Below are 20,302 nucleotides of genomic sequence, written 5' to 3'. Positions count from 1 at the left end.
CACAACTTGCAGGACTGTTTCCTTTGAATTTTTCTATTCATTCTTTTGTCTCAATTATGGGTGTCATCCAAGGCCCAGTCCAGGGCCCTATCTTCTTCTCTCATTATGCATTCTCCCTTAAATAACAGTTCCAATATACACGGTTTAAATCATCTCAGCAATTATCAATCCTGGCTATATATTATAATTATATGGGAAGTGGCAAAACTATATCAAGTCAAAGTAGGAGAAAATATTTGCAATGAACACCACAGATAAAGGGTTAATATCCTTTATATACAAAGAATTTTAGAAATCAAGAGAAAAACAAAGACCAAAAGTCCTGCAGAAAAATGAGCAAGATGCCAGGTGCAGTGACACATGCCTGTAATCCCAGTGGCTAGCCTCAACAAATAAGGGAGGCCCTAATCTACTCAGTGAGACTCTGTCTCAAAATAAAAAGGGCTGGGGACATAGCTCAGTGGTTAAGCACACCCCTGGATTCAATCCCTTGATACCCCCCCCCCAAAAAAAAAATAAAAAAAATAAAATTGCAAGACATGAATAAATGGCTCATAGAAGGAGATATAAAATGGTCCCTAAACATATAAAATGATATTCAGCTTTACTTGTTATAAAAGAATAAAACTAAAACTACAAACGGGATACTATTTCTCATTCACTAGAATGGCAGCAATCCAAAAGCTTCACCATATACTGTTGGAGAGACTGTGAAGAGACACAGGTACCCTCAGGCAGTGCTAATGTAAAATGGTACAACTTCTTTTATTTATTTATTTATTCTAATTTGTTATACATGACAGCAGAATGCATTTCAATTCATAGTACATATATAGAGCACAATTTTTCATGTTTTTGGTAGAGTCATACCATTCGTGTCTTCATACATGAACTTAGGGTAATGATGTCCATCTCATTCCACCGTCTCTTTTACCCTGGTGCCCCCTCCCTTTCCTTCTCTCTCCTTTGCTGTATCTAAAGTTCCTCCATTACTCCCATGCTCCCCACCCATCCCCATTATGAATCAGTATCTACATATCAGAGAAAACATCTGGCATTTGGCTTTTTGGGATTGGTTTACTTCACTTAACATAATATTCTCCAACTCCATTCATTTGCCTGCAAATGCCATGATTTTATTCTCTTTTAATGCTGAGTAATATTCCATAGTGTATATGTATCACGTTTTCTTTATCCATTCATCTACTGAAGGGCATCTAGGTTGGTTCCACAGTTTAGCTATTGTGAATTGTGCTGCTGTAAACATTGATGTGACTGTGTCCCTGTACTATGCTGCTTTTAAGTCCTTTGGGTATAGACTGAGGAGAGGGATAGCTGGGTCAAATGGTGGTTTCATTCCCAGTTTTCCAAGGACTCTCTATATGCTTTCCATACTGGCGGCACCAATTTGCAGTCTCACCAGCAATGTATGAGTGTGCTTTTTCCCCACATCCTCACCAACACTTATTGTTGTTTGTATTCTTAATAGCTGCCATTCTGACTGGAGTGAGATGAAATCTTAGAGTAGTTTTGATTTGCATTTCTCTAATTGCTAGAGATGTTGAGCTTTTTTTCATATATTTATTGACTGATTGTATATCCTCTTCTGAGAAGTATCTGTTCAGTTCCTTCGCCAATTTATTGATTGGGTTATTTGTTTTTTTGTTGTTAAGAAAAATGGTACAACTTCTAAGGAGGAGAAATTTGCTATAGATAACCAAAGAACATGTGCATTTATCCTCTCATCCAGTAATACTACTTCTAAGACTTCACTATAAAGACCTACCTCCAAAAATCCAAAAATGTTCATGCAAAGAAGTTATTCATTGTAGCATTATTTGTAATTGTAGAATATTAAAAACCTCAACGCTCAAACAAAGGTCAGGAATGAAGTACTAGGCAGCTATAAAAAGGAGGAGGGAAAAAAGAGGAGGAAGAAGAGCTCTGTGAACCAATATGAAATGATTTCCAGGAAGTATTGATCAGTAAAAAAACTGACTATAGAAGAACACAATTCATAATATTATGTTATTTTTTTCTGTAGGAAGATCAAATAAGAAAACATACAGATATTTTATATGACAAAACAAAAGAAGGATAAACCAGAAAACAATAACACTTTTTTTTTTTTTTCAGGGCTGGGGCTTGAATCCAGGGTCTTGTATATCAGTCTCTAAGCAAGTGTTCTATCATTGAGCTACATCTCCAGCCCTTTTATTTTGTCTTTTAAATTTTGAGACAAGGTCTCACTAAGTTGCTGAGGCTAGCCTTGAATTTGTGATCCTCCTGCCTCAGGCTCCCAAGCTGCTGGGATTACAGGCGTGCACCACCACACCCAGCCTAATCAGCTGACTTTGAAATGGGAAGGGTACCCTATGTAACCTCGAGGTCCTTAGAAGTGAAAGAGAAAGGTGGAAGAGTCTGTTAGAGTGATGAAATGAATAAACACTTGACTGACCACTGATAGCTTCAAAGGTAAATGGGCTACATGGAATGCAGGCAGGCTTTAGAAGTCTAACAAGGCAAGAAAACTGTCTCCTAGAGTCTCCAAAAATGAAGAAATGAAGGCAGCTCTGTCAACACCTTTTTTTTGGGGGGGGCTGTAGATGAACACAATATCTTTATTTTGTTTATTTATTTTTTTAATGTGGTGCTGAGGATCGAACCCAGTGCCTCACACATGACAGGCAAGTGCTCTACCACTAAGCCACAACCCCTGTCCCTCAACACCTTGATTTTAACCAGTGAGACTCATTTCAGACTTCTTATTTCTGAATTGTGTGATAATAAATTTATGTTATTTTAAGCTGCTGGTGATAACTTGTTTTAGCAACAAGTTATATTATCATCAAGTCAGGATACATAAGAAAAGTTATAGTGCTTGCCTCTGAGGAGGAGGACCAGGGACATGGAAGGGGGACTTCCTTTCCACTAAATATCCTCTGGCATTCCTTGAAATTATTATCTGTGTATTTTTTGGGGGGCAGGATACCAGAGATTGAGTTCAGGGGCACTCAACCACTGAGACACATCCCCAGCCCTTTTTTGAATTTTATTTTAGAGACAGGGTCTCACTGAGTTGCTTAGTGCCTCACCATTGCTGAGGCTGGCTTCAAACTCGTGATCCTCCTGTCTTAGCCTTCTGAGCCACTGGGATTATAGGCGTGCACCACTGAGCCCGGTTTATCTTGTGTATTTTTAAAAGGAAAATTTACCATGGTCCTTAAACAAACACACAAACAATAGATAACCACTTTAGGAACTCTCTACTGATTACAAGATTAAGTCATCTGTCTTATACCCAAGCCTCCTCACCCATAACCCAGCAGGTGGCCAGTTTTCTTCACATCTCTAAATAATACGCAAGGGTAAGGTTCATTTCTGTTGCTGCTTCACTGAAAAGTTTCCCTCTTTCCTTTTGCTAGTTTGAATTCTACCTGTCCATCCAGGTCTGACTGCAGTCCCACCCATTCCATGAAGCCTTCTACAATGCCGACACTGATCTTTCCCTTCCTCATTACCCATTACACCCCCCCCCACCCCCGCTCTTACTCTTTGTTTAGTTTAGGGTCCTGTTATCTTCTGTCCTGTGCTGTCCTCAGTGTGCCTTGTGTAAGGGCACTTTCACCAAACTATCACTCAAGGGTGCTGTCTAAAGGAAGAGCCTGTTATCTTTTTCTTTTCTGTTCACTATAATGCCTAGTGCCATTTATGAATTAATTTATTCAACAAATATGTACCGAGCTCCTATCACATGCAATGGACAGTACAAGGTGCTAGGAATATAAGCATTACAGATCCATACTCTGCCTCTTGAGAACTCACTACATCGTGAAATAGAGATACATTAATCAAATAACTATAGAACTACATGCTGTGGTAAGGTTGAAAAAGAATTCATACAGGATGTTTTGAGAGCAGATATTAGTGGAAACTAGAATAGGGATGATGGTGGCCAGATAAAGAAAAATTATAACTGATAAATAAATATGAGTTTTTAGATTGGCAATTAGATTATAGAGGGCAAAAATCAACTCAGAATCACAAAGTATACAAATGGGAGTTTTGAGACTGCAGTCCAACTTTCTTATTTTACAAACGGAGAAACTGAGACTCGGTGAGTGGGAAGAATTTGCTCAAGGTTGCACGGTAGTGCCAGAATGATGTGCCTGACCCTGATATCCAGTCAGCATTTCCTACCACATAGGGCTCCATTACTTCAAAGGGAGTCCCTGAAGGGTTTCTTGCTTCCTTCTGCTATGTTTAAAAGAATTCATTTCCAAAATGCTATTCTGGAAGAGTCCACGGTCCAATCCTACATAGAACACCCCTGCTGTGTTCTTCCTAGAACACCACTAGGCTTATGTCTAAGGGAAGAGAGCACAAGAATGTTGGGCACAACTCCTTTTGGGAAGAGCACTTTTGTTCTGGCCCATCTCAGTCTGACCTTGGGATGGGGCCTTTTGCTGGCGTTTTACAGGTGCTGGCCTTCAATTTGATATTCCCCTTTCTTAAAGCACAGTGCTGCCCTTTCCCTGTCCATTCTGCCCAAGAGCATGTGCAATGGAGAGGGCACAGCAGGAAGGCAAAGGGCAGTTGGCCCTGTCTTGGGAAATCTGAGTCACACGCAGCTGTTTCCAGGCGCAGTGCAGGTGAAGGAGAATGCAGGATACAGAACAGACCTGGCCCAGCCGATGCTGACCTCTCCTTCACCCAGGGGATCCTTGGCTTCCAGCTGCCACCATTGGCGGTGATGAGCTCATGCCGGATACCAGCCAGGCTCATCTGAAGACTGCTTGGAGCCGATTAAAGCCTTGATGAAATGCGGGTGCCCAGATGGCAGGTGGCTCTGGAGAGCATGGGCTCTGATGACCAGGCTCTCATCTCCAGCTCAACCATACAGTGACGCCTTTATGTCCACAGGAGCTGGGAAACTGAAATACCTTTCCCCTGTGGGGTGAGCAAGGATAGCTGCTCATTTTGCACAGGGTAAAGGGTTGAGGGTAGAACTCATAGACACTGAGAGCCCCTGTTTGGTTCAATCTGCCACATGGACTACAATTATAATACTACAGAACATCTCTGTTCCCCCAAATGCCCCTTGAGACTGCTGGGGCATCCAAAGGGACTGCTGGATCCCTTTGGATGACTGATGGGCATCCCTTTTTACAAGATCATCTCAAGCTAAGAGATGGCCTAACATCTACATTTCCAGTCTCAGTATAAATACCACCTGCTCAGGGAAGGCATTCCTCACCCCCTTCAGACTAGGTTAGGTTCCTGTTCTGTTCTTCTTTTTCTTTTTTTGTTGTTGTACCGGGGATTGAACTCAGTGGCACACGGCCACTGAGCCACATCCACAGCCGTATTTTGCATACTATTTAGAGACAGGGTCTCTCTGAGTTGCTTAGCACTTAGCTTTTGCAAAGGCTGGCTTTGAACTCATGATCCTCCTGCCTCAGCCTCCTGAGCCGTTGGGATTACAGGCCCTGTGATATTCTTGCAGTACCCTCTACTTTTTCTTAGTAGTACTTACATTATTAGCTAGTAATAATTTAGCCAATAATTGTCATTATTTGCTTAATGTCTCTATTCTGCCGGATTTTAAGCTTAGCAAGGGTAGAGTGCGATACTTATTTGTTAAAATAATAACAGAAAATCAATTTAAAGATTAGTCAGGACAAGAAAGAGTTACAGGTAAGTTTTTAAAAATTTATTCTAATTAGCTATATATGACAGCAGAATGCATTTTGATTCATTGTATACAACTGCAGCACAACTTTACATTTCTATGGTTGTACACGATGTAGCCATGCACCATATGTGCAGTCATACATGTACCTAGGATAATGATACAGGTAAGTTTTTAATAGTATCCTATAAAAGGCCACTTACACATCTGACAGGGGGCTAATCTTATCTACCACACTACCTGGGGGGCCAATCAGGTCCTCCTGGCTTTCTGGCCTGCTCTTAGGAGGCGTCACCCATCCAAGTCAATATTTTATGGTTTTGAGTAGAATGGTGGATTATCTTTTATTTTTCAACAACTTTACTGATATAATTTACATATTGTAAGGTTTGGCCATTTAAAATACACAATTTAATGATTATTTTTAGCATACATGCAGTACATGAAGCTGTAACTACAATCTTTTCTTTCTTTTTTTTTGTACTAGAAATTGAACCGAGGGGGGCTTTATCACTGAGATACATCCCCAGTCCTTTTTATTTTTTTATTTTGAGACAAGGTCTTGCTAAATTGCTCAGGTTGGCCTTGAACTTTCCATCCTCCTGCCTCAGCCTCCTGAGATCCTCCTCTAATCTCAGCCACTGGGATTAGAGGTGCGTGCCAATGCACCCAGCACCACCATCAAAATCCACTGTTTATTTTCATCATCTCCAAAAGAAACTTTGTGTCCACTGGTGACAATCCCTCCCCAACCCTTTCCCCCAGACAACTGCTAGCATCATGGATTTTAGTAACATCTCCGTCTAAACAATAAGAAGAAAACTTTAGCATTCAATCATCTGACATGATCTCTCATTTTAAAGATGAAAGAGTGAAGCCAAAGAGGGGTCAAGATCCATAGGGGCGAGACGGCGGAGCTGCGATTGACCACAGTCCCTGAGGCTACAGCCTTTGACTTCTCTGCCATGCAGTACAACTGTGTGTGCCCTGGACTATCTACCCCACGGAACTTTAAGTTCCTCGAGGGCAGAGGCTATATTCTGCTCATTTCTCTCCACTCTCTGCCCAGCAGTACCAAAACAGCAGTGATGCTTAATGTGATCTAGGGTTCTGTGACCTACTGTCATTCTGTGAACTCTGCTACCAGTCCTTGATGAGATAAATACAGAAACTGAGAGTATCTGGTAACTTTTATAGAAACTTGTCAGAGTAATTTTATGTCTGTGGAATCTAAGTATAAATTTGGGTCTGTATCTTGTATGCCTTTTAAAAATAGCATTTTTCTTTCTCTTTTTAAAATAAATTACTTTATTTATTTGTTCCAACTTGTTATACATGACAGCAGAATGTATTTTGATTCATAGTATGCAAATAGAGCACAATTTTTCATTTCTCTGGTTGTACACAAAATAGAGTCAACACCATTTGTGTCTTCATAAGTGGACCTAGGGTAACAATGCCCATTTCATTCCACCATCTTTCCTACCCCCATACCCCCAACCCTTCCCTTCCCTCCCCTTTGCCCTTTCCAAAGTTCCTCCATTCCCCACATCCTCCCCCCATTCCATTAAAAATAGCATTTTTTCCTGATAATTTATTTTCAACAAGTATTGGCTCATGACAGACTGCAAATTCCAACATGACCACCACCAGCAGCAATAAAAACAAAAAGATGTCTCATAGATACTGCAAGAAGCACCGAGTTAGAGCAACCCATCCCTCCTCTCTGCTGCTTCTCCTTCCTCTCGGTGTCCTGGAATCCTGCACAGCTTCTCTTCTTCCACTCACATTTGAAAGGTAGGTTCTCTCAGTGATGCCTTCAGGTCTCTTTAGTTCTATAACCTTCCATGGATAACTCTGAGACTCAGTTCAGTCATCCCCAAGACACTGACAACACTCAAATCTACATGTTCACTTCAGTCCTTTCTCTCCTCAGCTTCAGACCCATTTGTCTAATTGCTAGCTACTCATCTTGACAAGAGTATCCCAAGATTCCGTGGCCAATCGACCACTATTTATTAGAAACATATAAGTGCCACGAGGAAGGCAAAAGGGGGGGTCCTATGATAGGGAGTGGCAAGGGGAGTTACTTTTACCAGGTAGTCAGGGAAGGTCTCTTTGAGGAAGGAACCCTTGAGTTGAGACCTGAATGATGAAGTGAGGTGGACATCTCAAGAGGGAGAGTGTTCCAATCCCTGGGGGAGGCAGGTGCAAAAGCCCAGAGGTAGGAAGGAGCTTCGCATGTCTGGGGGACAATGGAGTGCCATTGTTCCTGGAGGAGAGTGATTAGGTGGTAGAAGAACAGAGAAGAGGGTATAGAGGTCTAGGGTTTTCTGATTCTGGTAAGGAGGCTGGATTTCATTGTGGTTTCAATGGCAAGCCAAAGGAGGATTTAAGTAGGAGAATGACATGATTTATGTTTCATAAAGAATACTTTGGCTATTATTTGGAGGATAGGTTGAGAGGAACAAGAGTGGAAATGTGCAAGAATGGTTGGGAAACTGTGGTAATAGTTGAGAGATGATGGTAGCCTGAACTACAGATAAAGCAATGGAAATGTCAAAAACAGGGTTCAAGATGTACTTAAAGAGGGACAACTGACAAGACTTACTGAAAGACTTGAAATTAAGGGGGAAAAAGAAAGAAAGAAAGAACTTAAGGATGACTTGAAGATTCTAGGCCTGAAAAACTAGGTAGATGATGGTATCATTTAGGCCATGAGAGGATAAGAACTGGGGGAGTGAGTAAATAGCAATCATTTGAGAATTTTAGCTATTAGGAGATGCAGAGCTGGAGGTAGATATGGGGTGAAGGGGAGTTTTTTGTTTGCTTTGTTTTTCAAGATGGATGAGATTAAGGCATATTTTTATGATGATGCCAGTAGGAAAGGAAAAGAGATATGCTAGAGTGGCAGGCAATTAAGTGGTGAACAAAGTCCTTGAGAAAGTAAAAGAGGAGGCAGAGGCTCAGAGCAGGATTTGGAGGTCTTCCACTCTCTGAGGCGGCACATAAATGCAGTAGGCTAGTAATCATGATGATGGGAAGATGAAGCAGTTCCTTTCTGACTGCAACCTATTTTCTTCAGGAAATATGAGTGAGCTGGTCAGGACGGGAAAGGAGGAGGCATTGGAAATTTTAGGAAAAGGCACATAAAAATTGTTTTCATCCAGAATAAGAAAGTGATTTTGCTCATGAAGCACAGTGGCATGGTTGGCAACATTGTATTTGAGACTTATGGTTAAAAACTCGAATGACTTGATTGTGTGTGATTTTTTTCTCCAGCAATATTCAGTTCCTTAGATATAGACATAAATTAAAATTGGCTTAACTAAAGTTCCCATCTATCAGGAGAGTACAAAGAAGAGCAAAAGAAGCAAGGAGGAATAGCTATAACACTGGACCATGAAATCCTAAACAAGGAGGGCGGGAGACAAGGAGTTAGAAAGTATGACATACAGATAAGACCAAAAAGCACACCATATAACCAGATAAAGAAATATCATTACAGCACTTCAGAAGCACCCCATGCCCTCTCCTCTTTGAGGTTAACCGCTATCCTGACTTTTTACACCACTGACAAGTTTTGTCCATTTTGAATTTTCTTTCCATTTTGAATTGTAAATGCAGACATACAGCTAAATACTCCCCTATGTCTGGCTTGGAACCAGAATTGATGGCTTGTGAAATACATCCATGTTGCTATATAAAGCAATAAGAGTTCATTCATTCCATCACTGTGTATTATTCCATTGTGTGAACATTCCATAATTTATTTATCCATTCAGCAACTTAATAAACATTTTGGAAACTTCTAAACATCTTTCACAATAAACAAGGTCCATCCTGTTCCTCCTCTAAATTGTAATGGTTTCCCATTAGAGAATAAAGTCCAATTTCCTTAACACAGCTTGCATCATGGACCTTCCTTCCTTTATCAGTTTCTGCTTTCCATTCTTGTCTTCTGACCCTTCCAACAACACCTTCTAGATCCAGCTCTTCTGAAATGCCTGCACTTGTACTGAAGTCAGCCTCATACTGCATACTTTTGAACATGTCATCCACTCTGCCCTTCTCCCTCAGCCACCGGGAAATCTTGTATCCATCCCTCAAGACTGATCTCCTACATCAAACTTTCTCTGCCTTTCCAGAGATATAAAAAGTCTTTTCTTTGTGATCTCACAGCACCTTCTATAGATCTCCATTAATGTACCAGATAACAATTCTTTGTTAAAATGTCTGATTTCTCACTGAACTATGAGTTCCTTAAGGGCAAAGGGCAAAGGCCATGTCTGGATCATGTTTATTTCCCTGGTGCCTAAGGTGGGGCCTGTGACAGAAGAGATGCCCAGAAAGTGTTTGGTAAATGAAGGAAAAGACCTGCCTGGGGGTTATACAGGACACTGGGGCTAGAAGGGGTCCCTGAGATCAGCTACCAAACTTCTCAATTTTACAGAGGAGAAAGGGTTTCCTAAAGGAGAAAGATTTGTTGGTGGCAGAGTCAGAACTTGTAATCCTCAGTCCAGTGTTCATTCCCATTCTCTGCATTGCTGGCGAGAATCAGAGTATGAAGTTTCAACAGAGCCCAGCCTGAGGCAAAGAAAGTTGACAGCTCAACATCTGGCCATGTAGACAGATGGATAGACAGTGAAGTGGAACAAGAAACAGGACTCTAAGTTTTGGGTCCTGACAACAAGTTAACAGGCTGCTAAAGGGAGAGTGTCAGGCTGGAAAGGCTCTGTCGGAGGCAGGCTGGTGGGAAACTGAAGGGCTTGGTTGTTGCTGGCTACTTAACACTGACAACTGAGCCATGCACTCAGAGAGAGGGGTCAGGAGGAGCCATGTGGAAACTAGAGAGAAAAGAGGAATAAAAGGAATCTCATGAAAATAGAAGGGAGACAGGCAGGATAGAAGGAGGAGGTGGGGGAGGGGCTGGGAATAAAATTGATCAAATTAAGTTATTATAAGTATAACTATGCCACAATGAAATCTACTATTCTATGTAATTATTATTTACCAATATAAAAATTTTAAAAAAGAAAGGTATGGGCTGGGGTGTGGCTCAGTGAAAAGAGTTTGATTCTCAGCACTGCATATAAAAATAAGTGAATAACATAAAGGTCCATCCACAACTAAAAAAATATTTAAAAAAAGAAAGAAAGAAAGGAGTAGGTAGGAAAAAAGGCTGAGGGAAGCCCTGAGAAAGTAGTATTAAGCCTCATAAAGCCTGAGTTTCTAGGGTGAGGGGCACTGGTGGGTGAAAAGGAAGTGGATTACCAGAAGAAAGATAACTAGAAAGAGGCAGCTTATATAGGAGGCTCTATAAGTCCAGATACATAGGACATTGTGAGTGGGGGAGCCAGGAAGCAAAGATATCACATCTCCCTATAGTGCTTTTGGACATTTATCAGTACATCCAAAAATGTACTAAATAATGTACAGGACACTGTAGCAAAGAGACAAAAGAGACACAGTTTTTGTCTTCAATCTCTCTCTCAGTGTAGTAAAGTAGTGCTGGGTAAAGTCCAGGGGAGAGAAAAAAATACCAGAAGGCAGGTGGCATCAGAGCTGGGGATGGACCGCTAGAAAAAAAAAATCACAGCCTAACAAACAAAGTCTTAAAGGGACACAAGCAATAGAAAGAACTGTTTGTGAAGCCACTGAGGCGAGAACACTGGATGGACACTGCAGGGTAGCAGAAGGTGAGGATAGCAATGGGGAAAAAATTAGGTGAGGCCAGACTAGAGCAGCTTTAACACCAGTTTAAAAAGGATGGTTCAGATTCTTTGTTAAACAGGTGAGCACTGAGGGTTTTGAAGTTAACAACAAATACTATGTATGCAGTGCCTACCCTGTAGAATGTACACATGTCCTAATCTTCACAAAACCCCAGAAGGCATCACTCCTATTTCCAAATGAGGAAAAAGAATTTCAGAGTGGTCAGTACTTTGCCCAGGTCACAGCTACTAAGTGGCAGAGTTGATACTCAGATCATGACGCCAGAGATTATTACACTCTTTCCTTGTAGTTCTTCTCATCTGGGGTTTCTATTTTGAACCACATTTGGAAAATTATGAGCAATGATTTTTCTGAATTCTCCTAAGTGGTAAATACCTAGTTCCATTTTAGATGCCTGGGAGAGAAGTTAATTCCTTGTATACTACTGATGCCTAAGAGCATTGGGACTCAATTATTTGAAGGAAGCCTGGTCAAGAAAGGCTGTCATGATTAGAGACGGATCTGCCAGCGGGATCACATCCCTGAGATGAAATGGTTACTGATGCACCCTAACAGCCTTGCAAATACTGGGCCGAGTCACCTCCAGGGACTTGGGTAGGAAGCTTCAGCCACCTCTGATTACTCCTCCTTCCAGGCATCGTGTGTCTGTCCTTCCCTCTCCCTCTCCCACTCTTCCTGTATTTGCACTCAAGTGATGAAGCAGAGCCTTCCTGCTCATAAGCTATCAACACAGGCAGAAGCAGTGACTTCACAGATGAAAACACAGAAGCCTGTATACTTATTTTTCTGTGGAGGGTGGAGGGAGAAGAGTGGCACTGGTTAATCAAAATCCTTCCAGAGAACTCTGGCGAACTCCCATTACCCTTCCTGATAAGGTTTAAGACCATCTCCTCTGGGAAACTCTTTGTAACTGACTCCACCTCCCTACTCACCAGGCTGAAGAAGGTATTTCCTCTTCTATGTCTCCATAGCCCCCTTTCCAGCTTCCTGCCAGACTACCTACCCCACCCCCAATCATGGCCTATTTCTACATCTGTCTACTCTGACAGTTTGACAGTATCTCAGAGTCAATGACAGTTTGCTTGATTCATCTTGGGATGTCCTGAGGCCCAGGATCTCAGAAATGGCAAGTGGCTTGTTCAGAGTCACATAACAGGACTTCAATTTAAAGCCCAGTCTGTTTGATTTCAAAGTCTGTGACCTTTTCACTATGTTACAAGGCTCCTGCCTTGCCTGAAGATGAGGAAGTGACCTGAACAATTTGCTAGTATGAGTTCAGAGGGGGAAGTAGCAGAGTAGGCCAGACCACTAGAAAAGGCTTCCTGAGAAGGCCCTGCAGCCTGAGGATTCAGATGAGAAGAGGGAACATGACATACTTTAGGCAGGGTGGGAATGTTGTACACTGAGATAGAATTAAGAGGAACGGAATTATAGCTGCCAGGATGTATGTGATTTCTATATCTAAGTCATAATGATTATTACCTATCATGGAGCACCTCCCTTGCTGGCCAGGGGCTTTTACAGGTGTTATTAATTTTCACATTATCACTCTGAATAGACGTCATTTTACATATAAGAAAACCTAGGCTTAGAGAGTTAAGGCAACGTGTCCTAGGGAACCCATCTAGGAGGTGGGGAGCTGGATTTAAACCCAGGTTGACCTGACTTTGAAGCCTGAGATACCCTTTCAATTACTCCATGCTGCCTCCTAATGGGCCGAAGGGCGTCTACATTATCAGGTAGATCCTGCTGCCTGAGCCTCTTTCCATGTCAAAAGGGGACTTTTGGTCAGATAGAAAGAGCAGCTACTCCTTCTAGTTCTAACCCTCTATGATCTGGGTAACCCAAATCCCTGTGGACTAAGCAATTTGCAGAAGGGGTTTGTGTGGATCTCATGAGCACAGCTGGCTCCTTGTTTAGGCCTGCCTTGGATCTATGTTACAGAGAGAACTCCCTGCAAGTTGCTGTAGCAAAGCAGGCCAAGAAAGCTGATGGGCAGGAAGACAGAGCCTTTGCAGAAGGTCAGCCGAGGTCAAAAGACTTTGGAAATCTTACTGGCAATAGCCCTAGGAAAGACAGCAGGATCTTACCTCTCGGTTGGCTGCTCACACACACAGGCAGACCAGAGGAGTTCAACAAGGGGAGGGAGGCTAGAAGTTGGCAAGGCTGCAGGCCCTGAGCAACCAGGGCTTATTTAGGTCTGGGAGGCAGAAATAAGTGGGTTAATGGTTTTGGCCCTTGAGGCTGGGAGGCTAGGAAGGGGGTGTAAATGAATGCTGGTTACAAGGCAGGTGGGAGAGATGTAAAGGTGGGGGCTCAGGGCATCTGTTCCAAGTCACCAGGCATGAACCATGCCCCTGGAACAGCTCAAAGGGCTAGTCTTGGCCTGGGGGGTGGGTGATGAGGGTGGAGAGAGTTTCATAAAAGGCCCTCGCCTCCTCATTTCAAAGGTATTCGATCTGGAAGGCAAGTGTGAGGGGCTTCTTATAGAGTGAACTCTCTGTCTGGGGTGGGAGGAAGTAGGGATATAAACCAAAAGACAATGGCTGGGAGTATTGATTGATGTTAAGGCACAGTAGAGAGAAACCCCATGGTGCATGCTCCAATTCTTAGCTACAAATGTCTTACCAGAGAGCTTTCCAAAGGACAAAGTAAAAAGCATCCTGCTTGGGAACATTTTCTAAGCCTCTGCTTCTGAGAGCAGTTGAGTCCTTGCCCTAAAATTATCAGACATCCCAGGCACTGTCACCACATCCACGAACATATCAGCCCTTCCCATGCCTCAGACTGGGTAGGTCCCTTGGAGGTCAGGGTAAAGGGCCAGGCATGGGTGTGAAGCCAGTACGGCTTTGGCTGATGGGAGGTGGCAAGACTGGGGATTCCTGGTAAGTCCTCCAAGTGCAAGAACATTGCAAGGGCTAGATAATGATCTGTGGATACCGGGCCTGGCAGGCAAAGGTGAAAGAACCTTGGATGAATGCTGATTTTTGAAAAAGTGATCAGGTGGCAGGCAACAGTTGTCAGAAGTTATAAAGAATATCTCATTAGAAAGATGTTTCAACCAGTCAGAGGTAAAGTAAAATGGAATGGACTGCCTGGGAAAGAAGCAAGATCTCGCAGTCCCTCATAAAACCCAAAGGGATGCCAGCCATTCAGCTGTTGGAGGGGTTTCTGCTGGGATGGAGGAGGGGAAACCAGAGTGGCCTAGAGGACCTCAAAAACCCTCCCAACTCTCAGATTCCAAGCAGAATGACCCCTGACAAGTTGGACCCTAGGCTGCAGCCTCATGAATACGTCCCTAGCCAGGCACAGTGGCACACACTTGTAATCCCAACAGCCTCAGGAGGCTAAGACAGGAGGATTGTAGGTTCAGCCTCAGCAACTGCAAGGCACTAAGCAACTCAGTGAGACCTTGTATCCAAATAAAATACAAAATAGGGCTGCGGATGTGACTCAGTTGTTGAGTGCCCCAGAGTTCAATCCACGGTACCCCCCAAAAAGCATCCCTGGCCCTCAAGAAGTGGCAAGAGGTGTGAACAGGTGCTCCATGTCAAGTACTCACTCAAGGGGCCTGCACCTCATATGTGCTGGCAAGATGCTTCCAGAGGCTGGTCTGGGATAAGAGGAAGGAGGACAGAAAGTAACTTCTTGAGAGGTATCTGGCAGGTAACTCTAACAGACTTTGACAGGCAGCCCAGCATGAGTCTAGGGATGACAATACTACTCCTTCAACTAAAGTAATGTCCTCAAGAAGGAGGATATTCACCATTCAGCAAATATTACTGAGTACTTACTATGTACAAGTACTATGCTAAGTACTGGGGGCACATAAATAAATCAGCATGGTTCCTGCCTTCAGGGAGCACAGAGTCAAGCTAGGGAGAGGGCTACTGAAAAAATGAAAACAATCTCAGATTGTGATGAGTGCAGTGATGGAAAAGAATAGGATAACATGACTAAGAGTAATGGAAGGGCCCAATTGAGACCAGGGTGGGATAGGATCAAGGGAGACATCTGTGTGACCAGGTTAGCAGAGATTTGAAGGGACCTTCCCTTGTTTCCCTGGCCATGCTCTGGAGGTCATAGGGGAAGAGAGCACACTTTTGGGGAGAGCCATATTGAAGAAAACTCATACCGCTTTCATAATAGTTGCATAAATTTGCATTCCCACCAGCAACATATGAGTGTGCCACTCACATCCTGACTGGTGTGAGATAAAATCTTAGTTTTGATTTGCATTTCCTTAATTGCTAAAGATGTTGAACATTTTTTCATATATTTGTTGATCATTTGTATTTCTTCTTCTGTGAAGTGTCTGTTCAGTTCCTTAGCCCATTTATTGATTGGGTTATTTGTTTTTTTGGTGTTAAGTTTTTTGAATTCTTTATATATCCTGGAGATTAATGCTTTATGAGGTGCATATGGTAAAGATTCTCTCCCATTCTGTAGACTCTCTCTTCATGTTATTGTTTCCTTTGCTGAGAAGACTCTTTTTAGTTTGAATCTGTCCCATTTATTGATTCTTGATTTTATTTCTTGCACTTTAGGAGTCTTGTTATAGAGGTCAGATCCTAAGCTGATATGGTGAAGATTTGGGCCTACTTCTCAGTTTATACCCAGGGCCTACTTCTTCTCAGTTTATACCCAAAGAACTTAAAATCAGCCTATTACAGTGATGCAGCCACATCAATGTTTATTGCGGCTCAATTCACAAGAGCTAAACTATGGAACCAACCTAGGCGCCCTTCAACAGATGAATGGATAAAAAAAAAATGTTTTTTTTTTTTAATCTCACACATACACACACACCCACACTATGAAATATTACTCAATCTTAAAGAAGAATGAAATTATGGTATTTGCCAGTAAATGGATGGAGCTGGAGAATGTCATGCTCAGTGAAATAAGCCAATCCCCCAAAAAACAAAAGCCAAAAGTTTTCTCTGATATGTGGATGCTAATTCATAATTTGGGGGGGACTAGAGAAGAACAGAGTTACTTTAGGTAGAGGGGAATGAAGGGAGGGGAGAGGGCCTGAGGGTAGGAAGGATAGTAGAATGAATCAGACATTATTACCCTATGTGCGTACGTATGTATATACGACTGGAGTGATTCTACATCATATACAACCAGAAGAATGAGAAATTATACTCCATTATACATGATGTATCAAAGTGCATTCTACTGTCATGTATAACTAATTAAAACAAATAAAAAAATTAACAAGAAAACTCTCACAGTTTATGCAGACAGGGTGTTACAGAGCATCACACACACACGGGCAAAGAACACACACCAGCTACAAGAGAGCACATCACACATGTTCTTTGTCACTCTAGGGAAGTGCCATGACCCTTGAGGCATTTCTAGGTCAGGGAGAGTCACAAGGGCGCTGGGGAAATTAGGTGTTTCTGGTGTGGAGGGCCTGCCAAGGACTCTCTCCCCTGCCCACCCCTCCTCCACCATGCTCTCACCTCCATCAAGCAGTTCCTTGACGGTGCGGTAGTCATCAGCAAGGACAGCGTAGTGCAGGGCTGTGCAGCCCTTGAAGCTGGCACGGTTGTTCAGCCGGTTGTTGAAGTCATCTTCTCGTGTGACCAGAACTGTGGGGACAGCAACATAAACCCTTCCATTAGCAACATATGCTTGAGCCACCACTTTATCTTCTGTTTAGTCACTCACTCCCTCTACCTACCTACTAAACATTAAATGGCACATGCACCATGTGCCTGGCCATCTGTGCTGGGCAAGAGGAGATAAAACAGAGCCTGGTTAGTTCCACAAATGTTTACTGACATCTAATATGTGTTAGGATAAATCTTGGGGACATGAAATGAATCAACTATAGTCCCTGACCTAATACGATGAGGGAGGGAGGCAGGCAATGAACAGAAGTTTAGAGTACTATTTGAGATAAATGCTACATTAGAGGTATAATGGGATGATATAGAAAGCCAGGGGGAGCTCAGCCTGGGCATGAAGAGAGGATCCCAGAAGATGGAGTCTGGAAGAATGAGGAGGAGCTATCCATGCGAAAAAAGTAGACTTAGATAGGGAACAGGGGCTGTTCTTAGCAGAAGAGCAACACACCTCTCTGTTCTGTCTACAATCTAGTAAGAATTTTTAATTAAAAATTTACAAAAGCAAGCAAAAATCTGAAACCATGGAAAAGTACAAAGTAGAAAAAGGATCAATATTTCAGCAACTTGAGAAAGTACATTTAATATTTTGTATATGTCCTTCCAAATTTCATACTATATGTATGTGCATATCCCCTTCAAAATTGAAATTTAGTGTATATGCAATTTATAATCTGATTTTTTACCTTTAATAAATATTGTAAACTTATTGTGTGTGACACACACACACACACACACACACACACACACACACGGGATGAATACAGGTCCTAGCACATGCTAGGTAAGTGCTCTAGGTAAGCTATATCTGCAGCCCTTTTTATTTTATTTTGAGACAGGGTCTCATTAAGTTGCCTAGGCTGGCTTCGAACCTGTAATTCTCCTGCCTCAGTTTCCCAAGTACCTGAGATTACACAAGTGCTACCATGTGTGGTGACTGTAAACATTTTTTCAAGATAGAAAGAATAAGCATTTTGTGTGATCAAAGATCAAAAGCTCCTAGGCTCACTCTAGCTAAATTCCTGAGCCTCTCTCATTTGATATAAAACTAGTTTTATATCTAAAATCAATTTCATCAATTTATAGGACTCTCGCTTTGGGTACCCACATAGAGCCCTTGTCTAGACAGGGGATTAAAAGGTCACCCCATCTCTGGGGCCCTCCCTTGGGAAATGAGGACCCACAGAGCTCTACTTGTTCTGCTTGGTTGATGGTGCTTCTGTCTGCCTAATGTAAAACTCTCTGGGTACTGTCTTATGCTCCCTTCGGAGTTGGGTTGGTTGAGGGTGGAATCTGGGTCTGCCTCCCATACCACTTCTTCATGGCATGTGGCCTGCAATAGGAGGCTCCTTTCACTTCTCTTGTGATAAAGGGGTATATTCTGGCAGGAGGTGACCTTGCCTAGGTAGGCAAAAGCACCAGGTAATTCTGAAAACATTCTTCTCAGAGTGCTCTTGGAATGAAGTCTATGCATTTTCTCTCCTCCAATACTGGTCTTCCTATTTAAAGTTCCAAAGACCCTTCTAACTGATTTCATTTATTGACCACCTTCTACTCTGTGCCAGGCCTGGTTACATCACACAAACCTATCTAATTCTCACAGCTACCTAACATAGTAGGTATTCTTTTTTTTTTTTTTTTTTTAAATACAGAGAGCATTTTTTTTTTTTTAAAGAGAGAGTGAGAGAGGAGAGAGAGAGAGAATTTTTTTTTAATATTTATTTTTTAGTTCTCAGCGGACACAACATCCTTGTTGGTATGTGGTGCCGAGGATCGAACCCGGGCCGCACGCATGCCAGGCGAGCGCGCTACCGCTTGAGCCACATCCCCAGCCCATAGGTATTCTTATTCCCATTTTATAGATGAGAAAATTGAAGCTGAGAGGTTGTACAAACCCGCATTCCAGCTACTTGGGAAGATGAGGTGGGAGTTTGAGGACAGTCTAGGCAACACACACACACACACATACACACACACACACGCGCGCACACACACACCCCATAGAGAAAATGGCAGTGGGAGAGTGAGGATCAGAACCAAAGTCTGAGTCCTTACTTTTTCTTCCAAATCATATCATGCTGTCACCCTCATCTGGCAAATGAGGGAGTCCAGAGCCCACAAAAAAGCAGCAGATCCTGGATGTTCTAGTTCTAGTCTTGGCTCTTACTCCCTTTTCTTTTCCACTCCAGCAAAGATGCAAACATTCTCTCTGCAGACCTGCCCTTACCAGGAAATGGCCTGGGGGTTGTAGCCAATATCCCAAGAAGCTAGCCTGGGTGGAAGCACTTTGAATGTCTGGCCAGAATAAAGTTGGGGGAGCTTGAGCTGGCGACCAGACCATTCTCTCTGTGTTCTACAGAATCAATGGTCAACTGTTTTTTCCAGTCCGGACAGGGACTCTCCAGATTGCTAACCTCTCACTTCTACCCCTGGGTGTTAGATGACCTTTCTGGAGCAGGAAGAACAGGAAGTAAGAAATTCTCTGAGCAGCTAACATACAAGTCCCATGTGCAATGTCATATACACTTACCCCTTAAGAGCCCTTTAGGATCTCAATCAGAGATTACTAACTCCTACTCATGAATAGTCTTATCAAATCATGCTAGGTGATCTTGTTTCTAGCTTACTGCAGATCAGAAGGAAATAAGAAGGCTGGGGAAGATGCTTTAGAATCAAGCAGATTGATTACAATCAAGCACTGGCCAGGCAGGGAGGGAAAAGAACAGGACAATGAAAAGCTGCAAAAGGAATTCAGATCACAGCACCTCTAAAGGCCTTAAGGGCATCACTGAACTGCCACATAGGACATTAACTGCTAGATATAATGATGAACCCGAGGAAAAGTGATAGTTGGCTCAAGAAAGCAAGAAGGGTGTCATCCATTTAAAAAAGAAAACCCATCATTCATTCAACAAACAACGTTTAATGAGCACCAGTGCAAGGTGGTAGCTTCTGGAGATACAAAAAAGAATAACACATAGTCTTGACTTTGGGAAGTTAACTGCCTAATGCAAGAATCAGACCACTGAATAGACTTATAATACATATCCCAAGTACAATGATAGAGATATACATAGGATGCTTACCATAAAAGCTAAACGACTTCAAGTAACATGCTGGGGCTGCTTTGGTTCAAATGTCAGCTTATTAACAATGTCATAGCCCAGCTAATAAGCAATGTCCATGAAAAGGACTTTTGCTCACTTCTGTGATTTCATTTTTCACCATCTCCTTC

General features: G+C 42.4%; 1 protein-coding gene across 4 annotated transcripts in view; it reads right to left on the bottom strand.

Annotated features, from left to right (window-relative positions):
- The window catches only part of CLPB (ClpB family mitochondrial disaggregase), a 141,597-nt gene that overhangs the window by 48,691 nt on the left and 72,604 nt on the right, over positions 1–20,302 (bottom strand). For all 4 annotated transcript variants that reach the window (XR_014020667.1, XM_081282334.1, XM_081282333.1 and 1 more), the window contains one exon: positions 16,903–17,031. Coding sequence is in view for 3 of the 4 variants with exons in the window: in XM_081282334.1 (XP_081138460.1) it covers positions 16,903–17,031 (129 nt within the window). In the remaining variant the exon portion in view is untranslated. The remainder of the gene's footprint in view (positions 1–16,902; positions 17,032–20,302) is intronic.

The sequence above is a fragment of the Spermophilus citellus genome (assembly GCF_964194105.1).
Source record: "Spermophilus citellus genome assembly, chromosome: 2".
Classification (NCBI taxonomy): domain Eukaryota; kingdom Metazoa; phylum Chordata; class Mammalia; order Rodentia; family Sciuridae; genus Spermophilus; species Spermophilus citellus.
The sequence above is the reverse complement of the archived record's forward strand: the minus strand, read 5'-3'. Positions and strand labels throughout refer to the sequence as shown.